The following is a 20690-nucleotide window of genomic DNA, read 5'->3' as shown; positions in this document are numbered from 1 at the left end:
AAGCACACCTCATTCACTTTCATCTCAACAACTACAGCGCAACCCGCCGCTCTTTTCAACGCCTCCAACAGCTGCTACTGGTAATGGAAATTACAGCAGTGCTAGTTCTACACCACATTATTATACAACTGTTAATTCTGATCAAAACAGTATCATTGCCTCAAATAGTCCACATAATGCTTATAATTCATCATATGAAAAACGCACAAGTAATATTGTCATCACGGGAAATAAGAAACCACCATCCTTTGCTAGCGGAAATAATGTCAATCGTCAAAATATAACCAACTCCATAACCTACAATAATGGTTCTACGAGTAACAAACCTGCATTGATTGCAATTAACAACGATACTCGTGGTTCACCAAATAATTCCAATAGTGGTTATCAAGGTACACGACCTCATATTATAAATAAACGGGGGGATAAACAACAGACACCACTTCTAAGTGGTCCTCCTAGTTATACTGGTAACACTATTAGTACTCATCATACCATGTCGTCAGATGCTACAACTGGCAAACCACCAATAAGATTAAATGCTGCCGCTGCTAGTTTCAGACATAAATCCAATAACTCGATCGAATATAGACGAAGTGTGTCGCAACGTAATTCACCCGGAACAAATTCCAGCAGCAACGAAAATAGCAACAACAATTCACCAAATAGCATTTCTGCCGCATCTACTACACCAATTACTAATTGCTTCGTGCCCACTTACATAGGAAACAATAGTAACAGTGCTGGTATGCATGCAGATCAACCACAAACAACTCCTACAGCTTCATTGTATATAGCTGCTCGTGGCACGAATCACATTCCGCCTCCTCTACCGCATGGTGGCACAGTTGTTGCCACCACTAGCGGTGCAGCAACTGTGTTAGGTGGTGCAATGGCACATCACCAACCGTTGCTAGGTACCTACAATCCAAATGCTGGATCAGGAATGTACGTTAAGTACGGACAAACTATTTTTGCACACGTAAGTTAAAATACAAGCATAACTGAAATAGAACAAAATAGTTTATTTACCTTTAATGTTCAGCCATCCGTAACGCTGCAAAATAGTCGCCGATCTCCATCAACCGATCTAAGGCCCCCAATGGCTCAAATGACTGGAATGTATCCGACTGTAAATATGATGATACCAGGTTAATATAGAATTCTTAAATGTAATTTAAAGCATACATTAAAGCTTATTATTTCTGTAGCACATCCACGTCATGCGCCAAGTAGACATCCAAATCCCAACTACAAAGGGACGCGGCCACGTTAAGCAACATTCAAAACAATGATGCTATACTAAAATCTAAATAAAAAATTAATTTAATATATTTACTAGTAACAGCATATAAAGCGTAGATAACAATAATTTTAAATCGCATAAGAAAACAATTCTAAGCTAAAAGGTAAAATATTACAAAAATTTATTAAAAATAATATTTTCCGGGCCATTTTACAAAGAGACAAAAAGATGAAAGTGACAAAATTATATTAATATTAGTAAACATAGAAATTTAACGACATAAACAAAAACAGGATCCACAACAGACAACTGAAAAGACATACAAAGATATATGTATGAGAAAAATAAAACAGAGAAACCACTTCTATCTTTTGTTATAACTAAAATGTATATAAACGTTTTAATTCTTCCACTTGACAATTAGGTCAGAAAAGAAAGTAAATATGTCTGTGCCATAAAAAAAACAAATAACAAACAACAAAAAACAAAACAATTAACAATAGTCAATACTTATAAACTCCTTCTGAGTTAACTTTAAAAGACACCAATAGTACATGATTAGCACATACAGTTTGTCGTTCTAAAAATATAAATATATATATTTCTTTATATATAAATATAATATATATGTATATTTACTACTATTATTCGCTAATTTATAGATATATACATACATATAATTTTATAGTATTTAAAGTGAAGTACTCTTAAGAAATCGTAATTTTATGATGTATCAAACCAAAACTAGATTTAGCATGAAACATCTCAAGAATTCATTACTAAATTATAAAAAAAAATTTATTTTGACGCTTAACTAGTCAGTCATTTTTTGAACTATATGCAAACTTCATCCCCATCTATCTATCCTCTTATATATATTATAATTTAATTTTTTCAAAAACTACAGCATTTTCAATTTTATTAATAAAATAATATTATAATTTTTGATTATCTTAAATATTTGATTTAATTTGCAAATAATTGAATTTGACTTTATCTACAAAACAAATATATTTTTATGTTTATGTTTATATAAATTATATGAAAGGACCAAACCATACTATTTGTTATCTAAATATATAAATTAATTTAAAATTTTGTTATTTGCATATAGTTCTATTATAATTTTGTTACGCGCATATATTTTTTTATTAGATATATATTTAAGTTATCGAAAAAATTTGAAATGTTAAAGATTTTGCTTTTTTTTTGTCATAATATTTGATTTTCATTAAATAAAACTTACTGAATTGTTTCTTTTATTGATTTGTCATCATTTGTTTTAAGTCACTTATACTTTTAAATTTATTATATTAAACAGTTATATTAATGTTTAAGAAGCAGCTCATAACTATATTATGTTATATAGTTTGATATTCGAAACTATGAAGAAATTTATTTAAATAAAACAAAAATTATATACTTAAATTTAAATAAAATTATTCAATCACAAATTTGTTTAAACAATTAAATATTTCAGACAACATCAATTTTATAAAAATAATAAAATAAGACATTATCTTTTATATATCATTTTTGGTATATTTTTTTTTTGATTATGATAGTTGCAAAATAAATACCTAATTATTATTTCGACCTATATTTCAATAGAATTAAATTTAACGGACCTTAAACCCGCTTAAGTAAAATTCTATATTAACAAATAACTTTAAAAATGATAATGAAAATGAATAAAATAAAATAAAAGAAAAATTAAAATAACATAATATAATAATCCAAAATGAAATAAATCAATAAAAATAAAAAATATGAAAGATTTACATAAAATAATACATAAAAAGTTCTCAAAAATATATAATATAATATAAGATAATACAATATAATGTAATATAATATAATAAAATACAATACAATTATGTAATATAATATAATGAAATATAATATAATGAAATATAATATAATATAATATAATGAAGTATCAAATTATATAATATAATGAAATAAATTATTTTATTATAATATATTTTTTTTAATACAATGAAATATAACATAATATAATAAAACATATTTTGGAATATAGCAAAATATAATATAATATTTAATAAATTATATAGTTAATATATTTTATTTTATATATTATAATATAATATATAAATTACATATTATATTATATATATTTATATATTATATATCTATATATATTATATATCTATATATATTATATATCTATATATATTATATATCTATATATATTATATATCTATATATATTTATATATATATTATATACATCACATTATATTATATATATATTATATACATCACATTATATTATATATATATTATATACATCACATTATACTATATATATATTATATACATCACATTATATTATATATATATTATATACATCACATTATATTATATATATATTATGTACATCACATTATATTATATATATATTATGTACATCACATTATATTATATATATATTATATACATCACATTATATTATATATATATTATATACATCACATTATATTATATATATATTATATATGTATATTATAAATCATTATAATAATTTAATTTTTAAAATTTGGAATTTTAATAATATAAAGTAAAGAAATGATAATTAAAAAAATATTTATATAATAGGAAGATTTTAGAAATACATCTGCATATACTATATATAACATATATATAAATCAAATGCCAGTATGCAAGAAATAGGAGTGATATAAAGTTATCTATATTATTTTCAATGAGTTATAATACTTATGGTATGATACTTTTATATATATAAAAGTAATCATAAAAAAATTGCAAATAAAAATGTATAAATAAAAAAATAAATCCTTTTAACAATATAACAATGAAGTTTAAAAAAAAAATTTTGTTTTATTTAAGTAAATACTGTTTATGGTATTCGAATAATGTCATTTTCTGATTTTCTGTTTAAAATATGTTCACAATATTTTTTGTAATTTATTTTTTTTATAGATTTTTTTATGTAAGATATTTTTGGTACGTTATTGTATTTATTTTTTATGTAAGATATTTTTAGTACGTTATTGTATTTATTTTTTTGATTTTGTAATTATTTAATTTGTTTTGCAGTTACCAATTTTTTTGGTATTTATTTATTAATTTTTCTGTTTATTTTTATGTTTTTTAATTTTTGTGTTTATTTTTTTTTTTTTTAATTTTTGTGTTTATTTTTATTTTTTTTAATTTCTGTGTTTATTTTTTTTTGTTTAATTTTTGTGTTTATTTTTTTTTTAATTTTTTTTGTATTTAGTATTTATTTTTTGTTTTTTTTTAAATTTTTTTTGTATTTTGTATTTATATTTTGTTTTTTTTTTAATTTTTTATGTATTTATTTTTTTAAATTTTTTTGTACTTTGTATTTAATTTTTTTTTTTGCATTTATTATATTTTTTTTTGGATTTTGTATTTATTTATATTTTATATTTTTTTGTTACTTGTGTGTTTTTCTGTCGTTTTTGTTTATTTATTTTTTTTGTATTTATATATTTTTTATGCATTTATTTTTTGCCTTTTTATTTAATTTTTTTTGTATTTTGTATATATATATTTTGTGTTGAATTTTTTTATATTTTATTATTTAATTTTGCGTCCTTTTATTTATTTTTTGTGTTTTGTGTATATTCACATTTTTTGAATTTATTATTTTGTTTTTGGTTCTTTTGTTTTTGGATTTTTTTCTTTTTTATTTTATTAATATTTTTGTGTTCTAATCTTTAAAATTTTTTTGTTTTGTGTTTTTTTTGTATTTTTTTATTATGTTTCTAATTTGTTACATTTTATACATTTATGTATGTATATATTTAGTTTTTTCTTTTCATCTATACATATGTAATTTGTTTTTTTTTTTTTGATATTTGTATAATTTCTTATATATTTGTAGTTTTTTTTTTGTATATTTATTTTTAGTTGCTACTTCTTTTATATTTTTTTTCTAATCCTCGTACTTTTTTGTCTAAATTAGAAATTCACGTTTTCACCTAAATAGGAATTATTATTTCTGTTTTACTAAAATATATATTCATTATACATTTTTTTCAAAAGCGTCAAATTTTGTACATTATGTATTACTCATTTTTAAAGACAATATTGATAACAAAGAAAAATATTATTTTTTTAAAAAAAATTCCATTATTCATTTATTTAATTCTTATAAAAGCTTTGAATTTTATTTTGCATTTGAATTTAATACTTTTGAAATAAGATGAATGTTCTTAATGCAATTAATTAGCTTTTTCACGTCATATCATATGTTTTGTTCATATTTTTAAATAATTCAATTTAGTAGGTTTGGTTGTATTTTTTTAATTATTTTGTATTTCAATTATTTCACATTAATATTTTTTGATCTGTTATAATCAATATTGTCTTTACTATACACCAAACAAACAATCAATCAAATGACATTAACGAAAGCAATATTTATTAAACTTTAAAAAAGTGTTCATTAGTCTTTTATTTTGCTAATCTCAGTAACAATCACTTAATCACTTTATTACGAAATCTTTAGAAAGAAAAAATATGTTAGTAATAATAGTAATTATGCCCGAATTAACGCTTAAAATTTTGTCAACTAGATTTTTAAAATACGATACAATTGAACACTTCTCTGCCTTAAGCATTACTTAATTTTTTATTTTTTTTTAAACAATTTTGTATACATTTCCTTTCATAATATTATATAAAATAATATGTATTTAAATAGTATGTATATTTAAATATAATTATATACATTTTTTATATAAATTTATATAAGAAATTATATACCTATATAACTTTAACTTTAAGTAAAGTATCATTACCGAATATGAACAAAGTGTTTAAGTATATGTGAGACTTGTGGACTTATAAACCAAATGCAAAATCCAAAAGTTGCATATAACAGTTCGTAAATATTTTTGAAATGCTTTTTATAACTGTTATACGAAATTTGAAATTTAAATGTCTAAATTACCATAACCATTGCGATAAGTCTCCTCGAAATACAGAATATTGTACAAACTTAAATGATATACTTATAGTTGAAAAATGATTCTGTTAATAAATAAATAATAAGTCTAAATGTATATACAATAATTTACATATGTAAAAAAAATTATATATTGAATAAAAATGAGTAACGGCAAGAAATATTTAACTTAAAGCATGAGAACAATTTATTTGAAAAATAAATTTATTCTTTTGCTGCAGTTCTCTTACCACCAGTAAGTAAATTAGAAAGCAAGATATAAGCTCCTTACTACGAATCTTATGAAATTTGGCCATAAACCAAAATTGAAAATAAATTAAATAAGCTATAACAGAAAACACTTTAAATAGCAAACAGGTAGTAATATAACAAAACTTCATAAGCCGAATAATGTCAATAAATAATAAGTAAGGTTATAACAGTTATAATTCAGTTATGGTATAAGATTTGAAATAGTTAATAAAAATAAACTCCATTCAGAAATACATACTTTGAAGCAAACAATAGTACATATATTTTCTTTTTTAACATATTAATTATGTATTATAAAATTACTCTAACTTTTTTACTTTTAACGCAGTAAAGCATTATAACAATTTAAAGTTTATCATTAACACAGTAAAGTTGTCTAAAAGCCGTGAGAGAAGAGAAATGGTATGTTAAATGTCATAAAAAGTCAGTTTTTTATAATTATTAAAATATAAATTTAAACTTTGTTATATCATAAATTACATCTCTTCTTTTTTTTTCTTTTTTTAAATTTTATTTTACAATTTAAAAATTAAGAAATAAAAAGTTTTAACTAAAATTTGGCTTGTTTTAAAATTCAAACATTTTTTAATTTTTTTTTAAATATAAAATAACTTTTAAAATAGTATAAATTAAATAATATTATCTAAATTACTAACAAACTTATATTGCTTTTTGAAACTAGATTGTGCAATCTAGATTTGCTCTTGTCGTGTCATATCTGACTCAAATTTTGTTACTCAATTGCCTATATATTGTTTATAGATATTGTTATAATATTTTTAAATATTGTTCTTTTATTGTAAAAAAAATTGATTTAACTGGCAAAAATCTAGAGTGTTATACATTATTCTCAAGTGTTATACTTTTTGTATGAGATTAACCAATCGGAAAAGAAAACTGTACTAAAAGTAAAACTTATGTGCAAAAGTTACCCTAGATTTGCTAATCAAAAACGATCATAATATGTATTCTTTATTTTTAATTATATTACAATTCATTTATATTTTTTTCTTGTGTTTTGATAGATCGATAGACCTACAAAAACCTAAATACTTGCTGACTCTAGACACTATCAAGAGGCAATTTGCTTCTTAGCTAATTGTATAGTCCTAAGTTTCTCTAACATACCATCACTTCTCTTAAAGATATCAACTTAAATCATTATAATTGACTTGCACTTAAAAAAAACAATGGAATTACAACTACACATTATACATACATAAAACAAATTATAAACATGTATATAACTAAAAGCCGTATATTAAAAAATAAAAACTAAATAAAAACTTTATTGACAGTGTTGAAAAGGATCAAAAAAGTCAAAAAGATATTAACAAATGGATGGAAGTCAGTCAAAAAGAGTAAAATATTCAAAAACGACAAGCGACAAAAGTAAGAAATGTGACAAGTTACTATATATCCTGTTAGGATTTTTGTTTTTGTTTTGTTGAATAAAATTTAAAAGTAAATGAAATAAAATTTTTAAAATAAAAAGTTATACTATGTTATACAATTATTATTATTATTATAATTATTACAGTATATAAAAGATAAAAACACTACGTAAATGAAAATCTGAGAAGTCAAAACTTAAACAATTAAAAAAAAAAATACAAAAAGATAATACCAAACACTTTAATGATAAATTATTAATATAATATAATTATAAAAAATAATTAAGGTATATAATATTAAAAACAAAAAAAAAACAATTAACAAAGGAAAAAAATTATTAATGAAACAAAGTATAATGTATTTATTTATTTTAATTTATATACACTAGAGAGATATAAAATTATATATACATAAATATATTAAATAAGTAAAAAACAAAAAAATATATAAATTTTTTTTTGCTTTATAATAGAGCGTTTCTTTCTAATTAGGAGATGATTGATCAATTTTCAAGAGTGACGTTATGTATTTAAAATATTATGTCAAGTGAAAGTAATGACATTAATACTTATTTAAAATGATAATTGATTTTATTGTTTTTATTGTTAATTAAAACATCAGTGTTATTAGCTAAGAGTCAAAACCCTTGAAACCTCTTTACAACAAGTACAATCTATATTTCCTCAGAAGAATGTGATGGATGTTGAAATATACTTATAGTAACTTAAATTCAGCTGAGTGAGTACATAATCTATTTCAGGGGAACACAGCATTACACAGCTTTTAAAGCCAGTACAATCTATATATCGTTAAAAGGTTAAGCTGAAGAGTGACTATATATTCTATTTCAGGGGAACACAGCATTATACGATCTTTAAAATGAGTGCATTCCTTATATCGTCAGAGAAATAAATTCTTACATAATTTATTCATCGAAAACCTATACCTAGTATTAATATCTGTGGTTACTAATCAATTTCCAAATCCTTCAATTATAATAGGTATAATTATAATAGGACATGTGCAGTAACAATATGATGTCAAAATATATTAAAACATAGTATATATTATGTTATTATTATATTAAAATAAATGTACTTTTTATTAATGGGGAACACAATATTTTACCTAAGTGCTTACAGTCATTATTGAGTACAAGTTCTTCAGACAAAAAGGCTAAATCTTAATTGAACAAAAGATCATTAACAGAAATTGAATTTAGGCACTCGTCAAATCTATATAAATATATGATATCACTAGTTGTAGGATTTGCAATATATAGGATTTGCAATATATTTAATAGAAAAGACTTATGACAGACACTACAGTTTTTAAATTACAAAATAAAAAGAATATCAGAAATTGATATAAGAAATATATATAGATTTTAATTTTATGATCTTTGTTGCATTTATGACAAAGGTAATGTAAGTTGCATTTTAAGCATTACTTAAGAAAATGCCGTTATTTAGGAAAAGTTACAGATGTAGAAATATCTCTTGAATTAATTCGGTATAACTAGAGAGTATTATCTTCTGAGAAAGTTAAGCAGAAAGCTATAGATTCCTTTGAAAAGATTTTTATTCCTATTAGTAAAGACTTTCAATTTTCCTATAATTTAACATCATAAGCTAGATATTACTATTAGTAGTATTACTAGTAAGATATTCCTATAAGTAAAGTTCTTCAATTTTTTTTATAAATGAACAGCATTAGTTAGATACTACTAGGGATAATATGATAGTTTAAAGAGTGGATGGTGTCTCATATGATCAATTCTCAAAAGTACTGTATATAATTATGTGAATACTTCAAAGTATCAATACTTGTATCTCTGAGTATAAAATAATGAATAAAATAAAAACCAAAAAAGTAATATTTTGCTTGTAATCGAATATAAAAAAAAAGACAAAACGTCAGTATTGAGAATACATGAGGGATATCTCAACTTTAAATTGCATAAAGCAAGCCATTATCAAGTAAGTATTAAAGGAATTATGTGTTACCCAAGACTATATAAGTAGTGTTTATTATCGTAAGAAAATAAGCGAGTATATTATCGAATCATCAATGGACACTAAGAAGATTCTGTTGTATTTGTAGCAAAGACAAGACCTTATAAACCGAAAATGCAGTTGTAAGTTATTGCTGCTATTGAAACCTAGTTATAACTTTCAATAGAATTATCGTCCAGAAATGGGTATGTAGTTATATGAAAGATATGTTTGTTGTACAAATATAATACAACCAGATGAAGCACATTTCTTAAATTTACCTAAAACCATGTTGAATATCCTCGCCCCATTGGTGCAAGTCGATATTTAATAGAACCAAAGGCACGACTCCTCCATTAGGTAGAGATGAATCAACCTAATAGTGATGGTCAATATCAAAGTTGAAAGTTTGAGTATCTTTTCAAATTCAATTATTTTGACAACCATTCTATATCTATTAGAGGTAGTGTAGTTCTCTGTATTCATGAACTACAACTCAAGCACACTTAGTTCTGTAAATGAAAATATTTCACTCATATTAGAGTGCCATAACTTGCAGTACGTTTTTATAAAATAAAGTGATTTGATTACATTGCAACACATTGTCCACCCACATGCAATGCTAACCAAAAAGATCTGAAGACGAAAGAAGCAATCAATTTTAGTTAAAGCAAAACCATATCAAAAAGAATAAGGTAAAATTGGGCTTAAGTCATAAGAAGACAAAAGGTGATCAAGATGAGAATAAGATATCCGTTACTTCCTGACGAACTGACATAATGATATCAGATCATACTAAGTGCCGTGTAGTTCAGATAGTCATGATCACACTATTGTTGTTTCATTGTAGATAAAAAATTTAGAATAAGAAAAAGAGAGAAATTTCAATCACGGTGACGAGGTTCTCTGTCACGTCATGCTGTTTAAAAAAGTCTTGCTTAATAACAAATGTCAGAATTTGCATCTATTAAGACTGAATTTGTGTATTTTTGTATAGATATCTTATAGATCTATATTCACACAAAAGCAAATATCTTTTAAATATAGGTACACAAAAAATGCACCAAAATATAGAAATAAAAGTAGGAAATTGACAATTGGGATTTGACTCTTTGTATAACATGCCTTTTGGTCATGATCATTCATCATATGACTGCCTGTATAACATGGTCCTATATACTTCCAAAATGAAGTAATATGTTGCGGTATATCAATGGCCGAGTAAACTTATTAACGATCAGTGGCTGAGTACAATTGTTGGCGATCAGAAACAGAAAAGGTCTTGGTATGCCTTATAATGCTGGTAATAAATTTTTTCAATAGTGCTCAATAACACAGTTTGAAAGTAACTGGCAATAAAATACTTCATTCTCATAAAAGTTAAGGTTGGACGAATTGATAGCACAAACAAATAGGGTTCTCACATGTTGCTTGGTAAACCCTAGTACCAACATCTGTTTCGCACTAGAAATTGACATAAAACTCCATACAAAAAATATGTTTTATTTAACATCGTATTTTATTATATGCAGTCATATTATAATATTCCGTCTGAAATGAGTGTTAGTATTACGTGTAATCGGTATAAAATGACAAACGCCTGAACATCGGTTTTTAATTATTTCTCGGTAAAGTTGTTTCTCGGTAAAGACTGCATAAGCAACTGATTCTGTTTTGTTTGTGTTGTTGTATACAAAAACAAGAAAATACCAAGTGTTAGTGGGAAAGAAAAATTTTAAGTTAAAGCAAATCTGGTTCATTTATTTAATTGCTTATTTCTATTAGTATTTCTTTATTAATTATTTTTTCAAACTCTAGATTACAAGTAAAATTAAATTTTTCCATAACATTTTATGTACCGTTCAACAATTTCAATACTTGGATGCATAGGTAAAATGGATGAACGATCAAATCCTCTTTAATTAGCTAAGAAAACCGTTTTGATACCACATTCCTCATAATTGTGGATAGAAAGTTGGTCACATTAGAACCAACCAGAAATATTGAAAAATGGAAGTACCTGGACAAAACCATTGTCGGAAATATCATCTAGTGAACTAATAAATGTGAATACACTAAAATTAAGCCTGATTCTGGGTAAGCCTGGACAAAGACACTTCAGTCTGGAAATCTAAGTCTTTATAGTCTCGCTGTTCTTTATATACCACAAATCTTTAATAATCCTGACTCAACTCAAACACTGACTCAACTCAACTAGCCTCAACATATATAATTAAAGTAAAGCATTATCTCTTCTCATGTGTGTCAAACATCTTACTAATAATAGTATTACAAAAAGCAATCATAATACCTTTAATAAAAGAAACATTTTAGAACACTGGAAATGTTAACAGAAATTTTGTTTTGACATTTTCTAAGAACTTTTTTTTGTTTTTATCCACAAATCTCTTCGCTATGGAAGAAGGCGCGTTGTAAGTTTTTTAAAAATTTAAAGTTGAAGAGCCGGGTAGGACTTGGTCCACCTGTTCAACATAAAAAGTAAGTATATAATAATATTATTCAAATTAAAATGTATTTATTATCCTTATTATATTCTTATTCTTTCAATCTGCTATAAATAAGGATAAAGTAAGTTTGCCAATCATGTTTGTACTTGTAACGAGATAAATTAAATGTCACACACACAATGTCTGTTCAAATATATATTATATTTATTACTATAATATAATTATGATTGTTGAAATTGTTCCAACCATTCACAACTTCTACTTAATATAAGTTAAGTACTAAAGCTTAAAATTAATATTCAAGTTTCGTACATTTCGAGCTTGTCGAAATGTTCGGGTTCCATAACTTATATATTCTATCTGACTAAGTACTCGTTTGTCAATTGGATTGTTAATAAGTCTGATCTTTGAGTTATTCGAAACTCTGCACTGCGTCTTTTGAGATTGTACGTCGATAAGAGAATAATTCTGGTTGACTATTGATTACTAATTGAGTACCCAAATATCTATAGTGTGAAATTGATCAATTTCATACATTGATTAAAACGAAATTTCAACTTGAATAGAGTTAATTTTTCCAAAAAAATTAAATGTTATTATGTATCTTTAGTGTCATATTCTACAATCTTAAATTTCCATTTCTAGAATCACTGATTATACACAAGATGAACTGGATGCTGCTGCTGGTCTACTGATGTTAAAGAAAATACCCATTATATTTTTAACAGATGATGATGAGGACTCAGAGGACTCATGAGAATTCAAAAGTTGGTTTAAAAAAATGCCATGACGACAAATAAAAAACCAATTCAATATGTGATTTCTAATTTTAATTTCATAAATGAATATTACTCTAGTTCATTAAAGTATTATTTTTTTGTAATTCATATTTTGTAAATATATGACTTCATATTAAAAGTATCATATAAGATTAAAGTGTATTATAATGGCAGTGTGCATAGATTTATAGTCATACAAAACTTTCTTATGATATATTAGTTATTATATCAAAAAAAAACATAATTTTTAAATGTTAAGTATATTATAAGTTTATCTTTTGTTTTGTTTGTTTATCGTATTTAGTATATTCTGAATGTATCAGATATAAAATAATTTTGTTTTATATATTTCTGCTATATCGTTACTACAACAAAAAAAATTGTTCTTAGATAGAATAATTAGAAAAAGAGTTACAACATTTGATACTTGTGATAACAACTCTAGAATCCTATAGAAACTTTAAAATTAAATTATTATTTAAAATAATTATTATTATTGAAAATTAGAATTTTCTTATAAGCCTCCACCAACCTTGAAGAAACACTTGGTGCCTACAGTTTGTGCTTTTTTACCACTCACTGTAGTTAAACTATATTGAATGCAGTGGGAAGTAACTGTTATACAAACGCACGCAGTACAACAGTTTGAATGTTATTAGTAGTAAAATACTTTTCTGTTATACGAGCCAATAATGTTTTACAAATTGCATACAGAAGCATAGTTTGTGTTAATTTTCATAAAAAATAATTAACTATATATATGTTGAAGTATTTACTAAATTAGATATATAATGTAGATGTATAATGCAACTATAGTAGTTAATTAATTAAATCTATAAGAGAGGTGTATTAATTATAAGTAAGTTTCTTTTACATTAAGATTAAATTTATTTTGTTGATAATTTGATATTTGACACAAAATGAGTTTACTTATTAAACATAATGTTTAATATGATTTTTACTGGTATTTATTATTAATCGAATCAAAATATATATGCCATAAAACTAGTCCAATTAGTACAAATCTAATTAGAAATGTTTAAAAGTCACTGCATTGGAAGTTTGACATTTAAAAAAATGTATTTGGCGCCAAAAAGAAAGCTGCGATCAGAAAGTGAATAATAAAAATGTAAATAATTTAAAATTCTAAACTAATTGAATATAAATAAATTATTAGATTGTATAAAAAATTTTAATATAAAATATATAGTGTGTGAATAAAATAGCTTGCATTTTGTGACAAATTAGTTTTAATAATTAAAAGCTACATTAATAATTCACTTCTTTAAGTTATGAAAAGCCGTCTTCATTTTAATGTCGGGATCACTAAAATTTATTTAATATATTTAATAAAAATACTGAGTAAATAGCAGTGCTGCAGTAATAAACATTACGGATTTTTTCAAAAATTTAATAAACATTTAAACTAGAGAGATATTATTTTTTAGTTTTTAATATAAAGTTATGACATTTCGCCGTTTTTTTTTATTTTGTAGTAACTTTTGTAGACGCTTTAAACAGAAATATCAATATATAAAATATTTTTAAATAATTATTCTGAAATTTCCGTACTTAGTCAGGTCAATTTCTCGAATTAAAGTTGAAGTAAACAATTTCAAAAATATTTTTGGACACAGAACTTTAAAGTTTCAACGAGTTTTAAGCCGATATTATTATTTCTGACTAGTCCACGTATACTAAAGATAATGGAAGCAGAAAAAGAGTAAGTCAATATAATTTTTAAACATTTTATTTACATGTTTAAAATTTATTTATTTATTGCATATAAAAGCATGCAATAAATAATGCCTCTACAAATGAATAGCACAAAACTCGAACAATTAAAATAACAATATTAATTAATTTAATTATTCTAAAACTATTTTATGATTTTGGTGCTAATATAACACAGCAAATGAATTTGTTAATGAAGTTTCAAAACGTATAAGTCTTTGTGTCAATTGGTTAATGAACACTGACTCTGAGCAAATTTAGCAAGTTCAACCCCGCCATATAAGAAATATACCTTCTTGTATATATTTTTAATATATATATTTTTAAATATATTTATATATTTCGTTACATCCGTAGTTAAAAGATCACTGAAGCTAAGTATTTGACAATACGTGAAACAGCTGTAAGCTTTTCCAAAAATTAATTAATAAAATTTTGTTGTTGCAATTAACTACCGTCCAAAAAAATTGCTCTATTAAAATAATACTTTCAATGAAGAAAACTATCTCTTTCCTCATAACTAACTTTAATTTAATTAAGTTTAATTTTTAAATTACTTAAACTATATTTATTATATATCTATTAAACATAATTATTATTATAGTATTTATTGATGATTTCATATGTGTTCTTCTTCCAGAAATTATAGACATACTGATTACACTGAAGATGAGTTAGAAGCCGCTTTTGCTTCACTTATGTTGGCAACAACACCAGTAGTTTTTGCTGAAGTTACTACAGATTTATTGTCAACTCAAGAAATCGAAAACCAGGATGAAGTATCAACATCTATTAAAGAAGAAAATGATTTACCTGACATTATAATAAAACAAGCAGAGGAGGAGGTGCCAGTTGTGTTGACAAAACAGAACTTAGAACCCAAAGCAGATGGAAAAGAAAATCGTAAAAGACAACACAAATCAGGCCGTAAAGGACGTCGCAAAAAAGGTGGTGTGAAAACAGGCTACAAACCAGCCCCTAAACCAGGTCGAAAATCAATTCGCTAAATATAATATGTGGCTTTAAAAAATCAAATCAAAAGAGTTTATAAGATTAAGTTTACCATATATGAAAATAAAATATAAAATTAAATTTTAATTAATATACATTTTACTATAATTTCTTATATATATTTTTATATATTTATAAAATATATAGTAAATTCAATACATGTCTAATCTAATCAAAATATAACAATCCACTACGATTAAATTAATTTCTATTTTTAATTGTTATAATAACAAACTCATTTCTGTAGCAAATTAAGGACACAAATCAATAAAATAAATTTGTTAACTAAATTATTAACTCTATGATTCAAAATACTTACTAATAACCAAATACACTTTGTTCACAATATTTTTAAAGCAGAGACATAAATACAACAGCTGATTAATGACTTGTTTCAAGTTGAGTAATATAAAAGTGTTGGTGTGAACACTGTTTTTTCTTTCAAATTCATTAAACATATTTAATGTGTCGGTCTTAATATTACTTAGGGAATGTAAATGCTTTGCTTTGTATTATAAAAATCAATTGGTCGCAACAGTAATCTACAGTGCAAAAGACCATAAAGTTGCAATTGAGGACATCTTTCATATAAACAAAGCAATAGAAAGTAATTTGAGAAATATAATAATAATAAAGATAATGATGAATATTTAATAGAATCTCAAATATCTTAATATTCCTTTCGTAAAAAGCTGATTGAAAAATCAGCTAAAGTCTATAGTTTAAAAGTTATATATATTGCTTATTATCCAATATATATCCTTTCTAGCACACGCCAATACTAAGTTAGTACAGTTTGAAACAGTATTTACGTGAAAATCTGAATTACCTGCTAACTTAGTAAGTTACTTATATGACTTCAAAAATTTGTTGTTTCCATTGACATAAGTTACTTATTGCATGTGAAACAAATTTTATGTGTCAGAAAGTTTTGTGAAAGTTTAAAGACAGCTTCTATCTGTTAGGGCCATGTAACGCAGAGTGTCTCGGGTACGGCATGAGTAAAACAATATGTCGATTCAAATTCCGGCATGAGAGCCGGTGTATTTGTGCCTCGACACTAAGGCAAAAGAGTGTTGATTAGTAATAAATTTTAGAATTTGCGCCTTTTAGGATTTTACAATTTTAATACGTTTTGGAGAAAAAATGACAGTAAGCAACACAGCCTGTTTTCATAAATCGCTAATAATATAATTATTAAATATAAATTAAATATATAATTAATATATTTATCATTTATATACATTTTATATATCAATTACATATTCAATTGATAAAAACAAAGATTTTATTAAATACTTACTTCCTTAGTGTCTTTGTTTACAGCTCAGCTGTTGTTTGAATGCATTTTGCATACAAAACATATGACACATATTTCAAAGTTAGTAGTTTTCTTTGTGGCAAATTTTTTTTGTGGGTTACATTTGACATTTTTCACCTTAAAGCGTTGTACAGGCTATCATTTTTGAGTGTCATTCAATAGAGAAAATCTAAGAATGACATTCAAAAATGATAGTGTGCACGTTTGAATGACACACAACCAACATGTTGGCGTGCTCACCAAAGTTTTGGTAATTGTTTGTCTACTGCTTTTTGTTTTTTTTAAAGTCGAGTTAAAGTAACAACTTAATATGGCGTTTACACTGACCGCAAATGAATCATTTGAAATCAGTCATTTAAGAGTCTTTACATTCGCTGTTATTCATTTATTCTCATTTCAAACAGCTGATTTGTCAACGAGCCTGTTGATTTAATTTGGAACTCATTTAAAACTCGTTGGAACTCATTTATGCAAAATGAGCTCCATTCCGCGAGTGTGGATCCCATTTGCGCATATAAGATTTTGTATGCAAAAATCAGTCATTTGCTTTGCAATTGTGATTTTTGACCCATATCAGTCATTTGAGGTACATGCTATATAACTATGAACTTTGGTAGTTCATTTGATTAAATGACTCTGCGGTTGGTTATGCTTGTTATGCTAACAAGAGTGTTGGATGTGTTGGGTCAATATAAATGTACAATCTCTTCAATAAGATTTTAATACTGATTATAATAAAAGCTTACTTAAATTTTTTTCAATATTCCCGTGCAGATTTTTATATCGTTAACTATTATTTTACTACAAATTAAAATAGTCCATCAATAAACGTTAAAAATGATCTCTACAAAAAAAAAGACATTTTGGAACACTGGAAATAAAAATAAATTTTTAGGAACAGAAATTTTTATTTTGTTTTGTTCCCAAAACTTTTTGTTCTTTCTTTTATTCACAAAATCTTTCCGCAATGGAAGAAGGCGCAGAGTAAGTTTTTTAAAAAATTATTTTAATTAAAAATTATCTATTATTTAAGAAAATAATTAAGATTTTTGTTATGTAGAAACTGAATATATGATTATTGTTTATGGTTTTTTTCATTTTCGCAGTAACAGTAATGAGAAAAACACTTTGGAAAGCCTGAGACGGTTAAAGACCCCAGTAGTACTTGGCCCACCTCTTGAACATAAAGAGTAAGTCTGAAAGAAAATTATTCGAATCAAAATGTATTAAGTATAACATTATTCATTCCAACTAATAAGTACTGTATCCTTACAGTAAGTTTGCCAGACATGTATGGACATGTCTGGCGAGATGAATTAAATTGTCAATGTTTGTCTGTCTATAAGTTAGTTTGTCTGTTGTATTGTTAATTGCTTCAGTTTTTAAGCCTTTCGATTAAGCACTATTAAGCTACACTACGCCTTTGGAGGAAGCATGTCAAAGAATAGATTATTCTGATCGACTATTGGGTGTTAATCGAGCGCCCAAACATATATCACGAAAAATATGGATCTTAAATCATATAACTAAACAATCATTTGTTGATTTTAAGACATTCTTTCTCTATATCACATTCGTAAAACTTTATTTGTGGCATAAAATGTGATCCTTCAAAGTTTTCCAGAATTTATTTTTAACTCACTATAAAAATGTATCTGCAAAAAATCTTTTGTAAAATATCAAATTGGTAAAAAGACTTTAAATGTTTTTTAAAGAAATAAAATAGTAAAATTTTAAGTATAACAAAATTTCATTTTTATATAGAAATTATATATTTTAATTAATTTTAAATATACAATCTTTTATTTCCATTTCTAGAGTAACTGATTATACACAAGATGAACTGGACGCTGCTGTTGGGTTGTTAATGTTAGAACAAATGCCTGTAGTATTCCCAATAGGTGATGAGAATTTCGGCCCACCGACTTATACAAATGCTGGTTCAAAAAAACGTCTTGATGACAACTAAAAACATGTGGTTTCTAGTCAGTTCGTTGAAATATTCAATATTTTTTATATGAATAATATTTTGTAAAAATATGTGTACATATTAAAAACCACACAATTATATTAACTACACACAATTACTATAACTATCTTTTGATATATTATTTATTATATTAAATCATATATAATATTTTACTGTACAATACTCAATACTTTGTGGGTAGTTTCTTTTTTCTTTTTGGGTATTGTATTTAAAATTCTCAGAATGTATCATATATAAAATAATTTTGTTTTATATTTTTCTTTGCTATATCTTTACTTCACAAGAAAAGAATAGTTCTTGGATAGATTAAACAGAAAAAGAGTAACATCATTTGATACTTGCTCTTACAACCTTAGAATCTTATAAGAAATTTAAAAATTTAATTATTATATTAAACAATTTGCCATCAGCCACCGACTGCTTTCTTATGCGCAACGTACCATCAAAGAGCAATTGGTGTTACAATACTTTTTGCCACTCACTGTAGTCAAATTATATTGAAGGCATAAGGGAGCAACTGCTGTTCAATCGTATGCAGTACAACAGTTTGAATAGTATTGGTAGCAATAGTTTTTTTTTGTTCTTTACTTTGCACACATAATTCGATATTGGTTTTTATAAGGGAGGAAGGGGCAGCTGATTCTTATAGCACAACTAATTTGACTCCAAATTAATAAAATTAATTTTAGTTTATAATTTTATTTGTGACCGAAAATATTATATAATAATTTATTAGCGGGCTAATTGGTCATTTAAATAGCAATAAAAAAACTGTAATTTATTATTTATATTTAAAAAGATTTTATATTTTATTAAAATACTTTTTCGATATTTCGTTTATCTTCGATATTCATCTTCAGTCCCCTTCTTTCCTGAAACCTTTTAAAAGCCTTTTACATTAAAAAAAAAGAAATTAATTAATTTTTTAGTTAATAATTTTGTATTAAACTACTGTTGTCTGTTTTTTGGATAAAAAAAATAAATATTTTCTTTTTGTAATATCATTTAAACAATTTTTCTTTTTTTTTTTGTTAATATTTTCAGGTGTATAATTATTGAAAATTAAAGCATACAATAATATTTAATTTCCCTTAACATGTGTTATTGTTTATTTTTAAAATAGTAACTAAACAATAATAACCAACAGCTTAAAAATAACACCTAATAACAAATTAATTTTAATGAACATATTTTTTTATATTTAATAATAGTTAATCTACAAATTTATAAATATTTTATGGTATAATCTTTACTAATATTTATTATTAATTTTACTAAAATATTTATAACATTAAACTAGTCCAATTAGTACGAATTTAAAAAAGGACAGTTTAAAAATCACTGTATGTAAGTTTGACGTTCAAAATATTTATTTGCCGCCAAAACAGATACTGCGATTAGAAAGTAATAAAAGTTCTGTACGCTATAGCGGTAGTGTGAATAATTTATAAATTTAAATTAATTTAATGTAAGTGATTTCATTGGTTGTATAAAAAATTTCAAAATGTAGTGTGTAAATGCAA

The 20690-nt window shown here is 24.4% G+C and overlaps 3 protein-coding genes across 3 annotated transcripts in view; 2 read left to right on the top strand and 1 right to left on the bottom strand.

Annotated features, from left to right (window-relative positions):
• Window positions 1-1822, top strand: part of LOC119679183 (protein encore-like) — an 8224-nt gene extending 6402 nt beyond the window's left edge. Inside the window, exons 2-4 of the mRNA XM_038091392.1 lie at window positions 4-982; window positions 1046-1151; window positions 1212-1822. Coding sequence (XP_037947320.1) covers window positions 4-982; window positions 1046-1151; window positions 1212-1276 — 1150 coding nt within the window. The 3' untranslated portion in view covers window positions 1277-1822. The remainder of the gene's footprint in view (window positions 1-3; window positions 983-1045; window positions 1152-1211) is intronic.
• The window catches only part of LOC119667308, a gene marked incomplete at its 3' end in the record, with an annotated part of 92803 nt that overhangs the window by 20578 nt on the left and 51535 nt on the right, over window positions 1-20690 (bottom strand).
• On the top strand, window positions 14208-15903 carry LOC119667307. The gene is made up of 3 exons (XM_038076597.1): window positions 14208-14240; window positions 14688-14834; window positions 15486-15903. Exons 2-3 carry the CDS (start codon window positions 14818-14820, stop codon window positions 15850-15852), a joined length of 384 nt encoding a protein of 127 aa, XP_037932525.1. The 5' UTR covers window positions 14208-14240; window positions 14688-14817; the 3' UTR covers window positions 15853-15903.

Source organism: Teleopsis dalmanni, chromosome 1, assembly GCF_002237135.1.
Source record: "Teleopsis dalmanni isolate 2A chromosome 1, ASM223713v2, whole genome shotgun sequence".
NCBI classification, from domain to species: Eukaryota; Metazoa; Arthropoda; class Insecta; order Diptera; family Diopsidae; genus Teleopsis; species Teleopsis dalmanni.
Note: the sequence above shows the minus strand (reverse complement) of the source record. Positions and strands in the feature narration are given on the sequence as shown.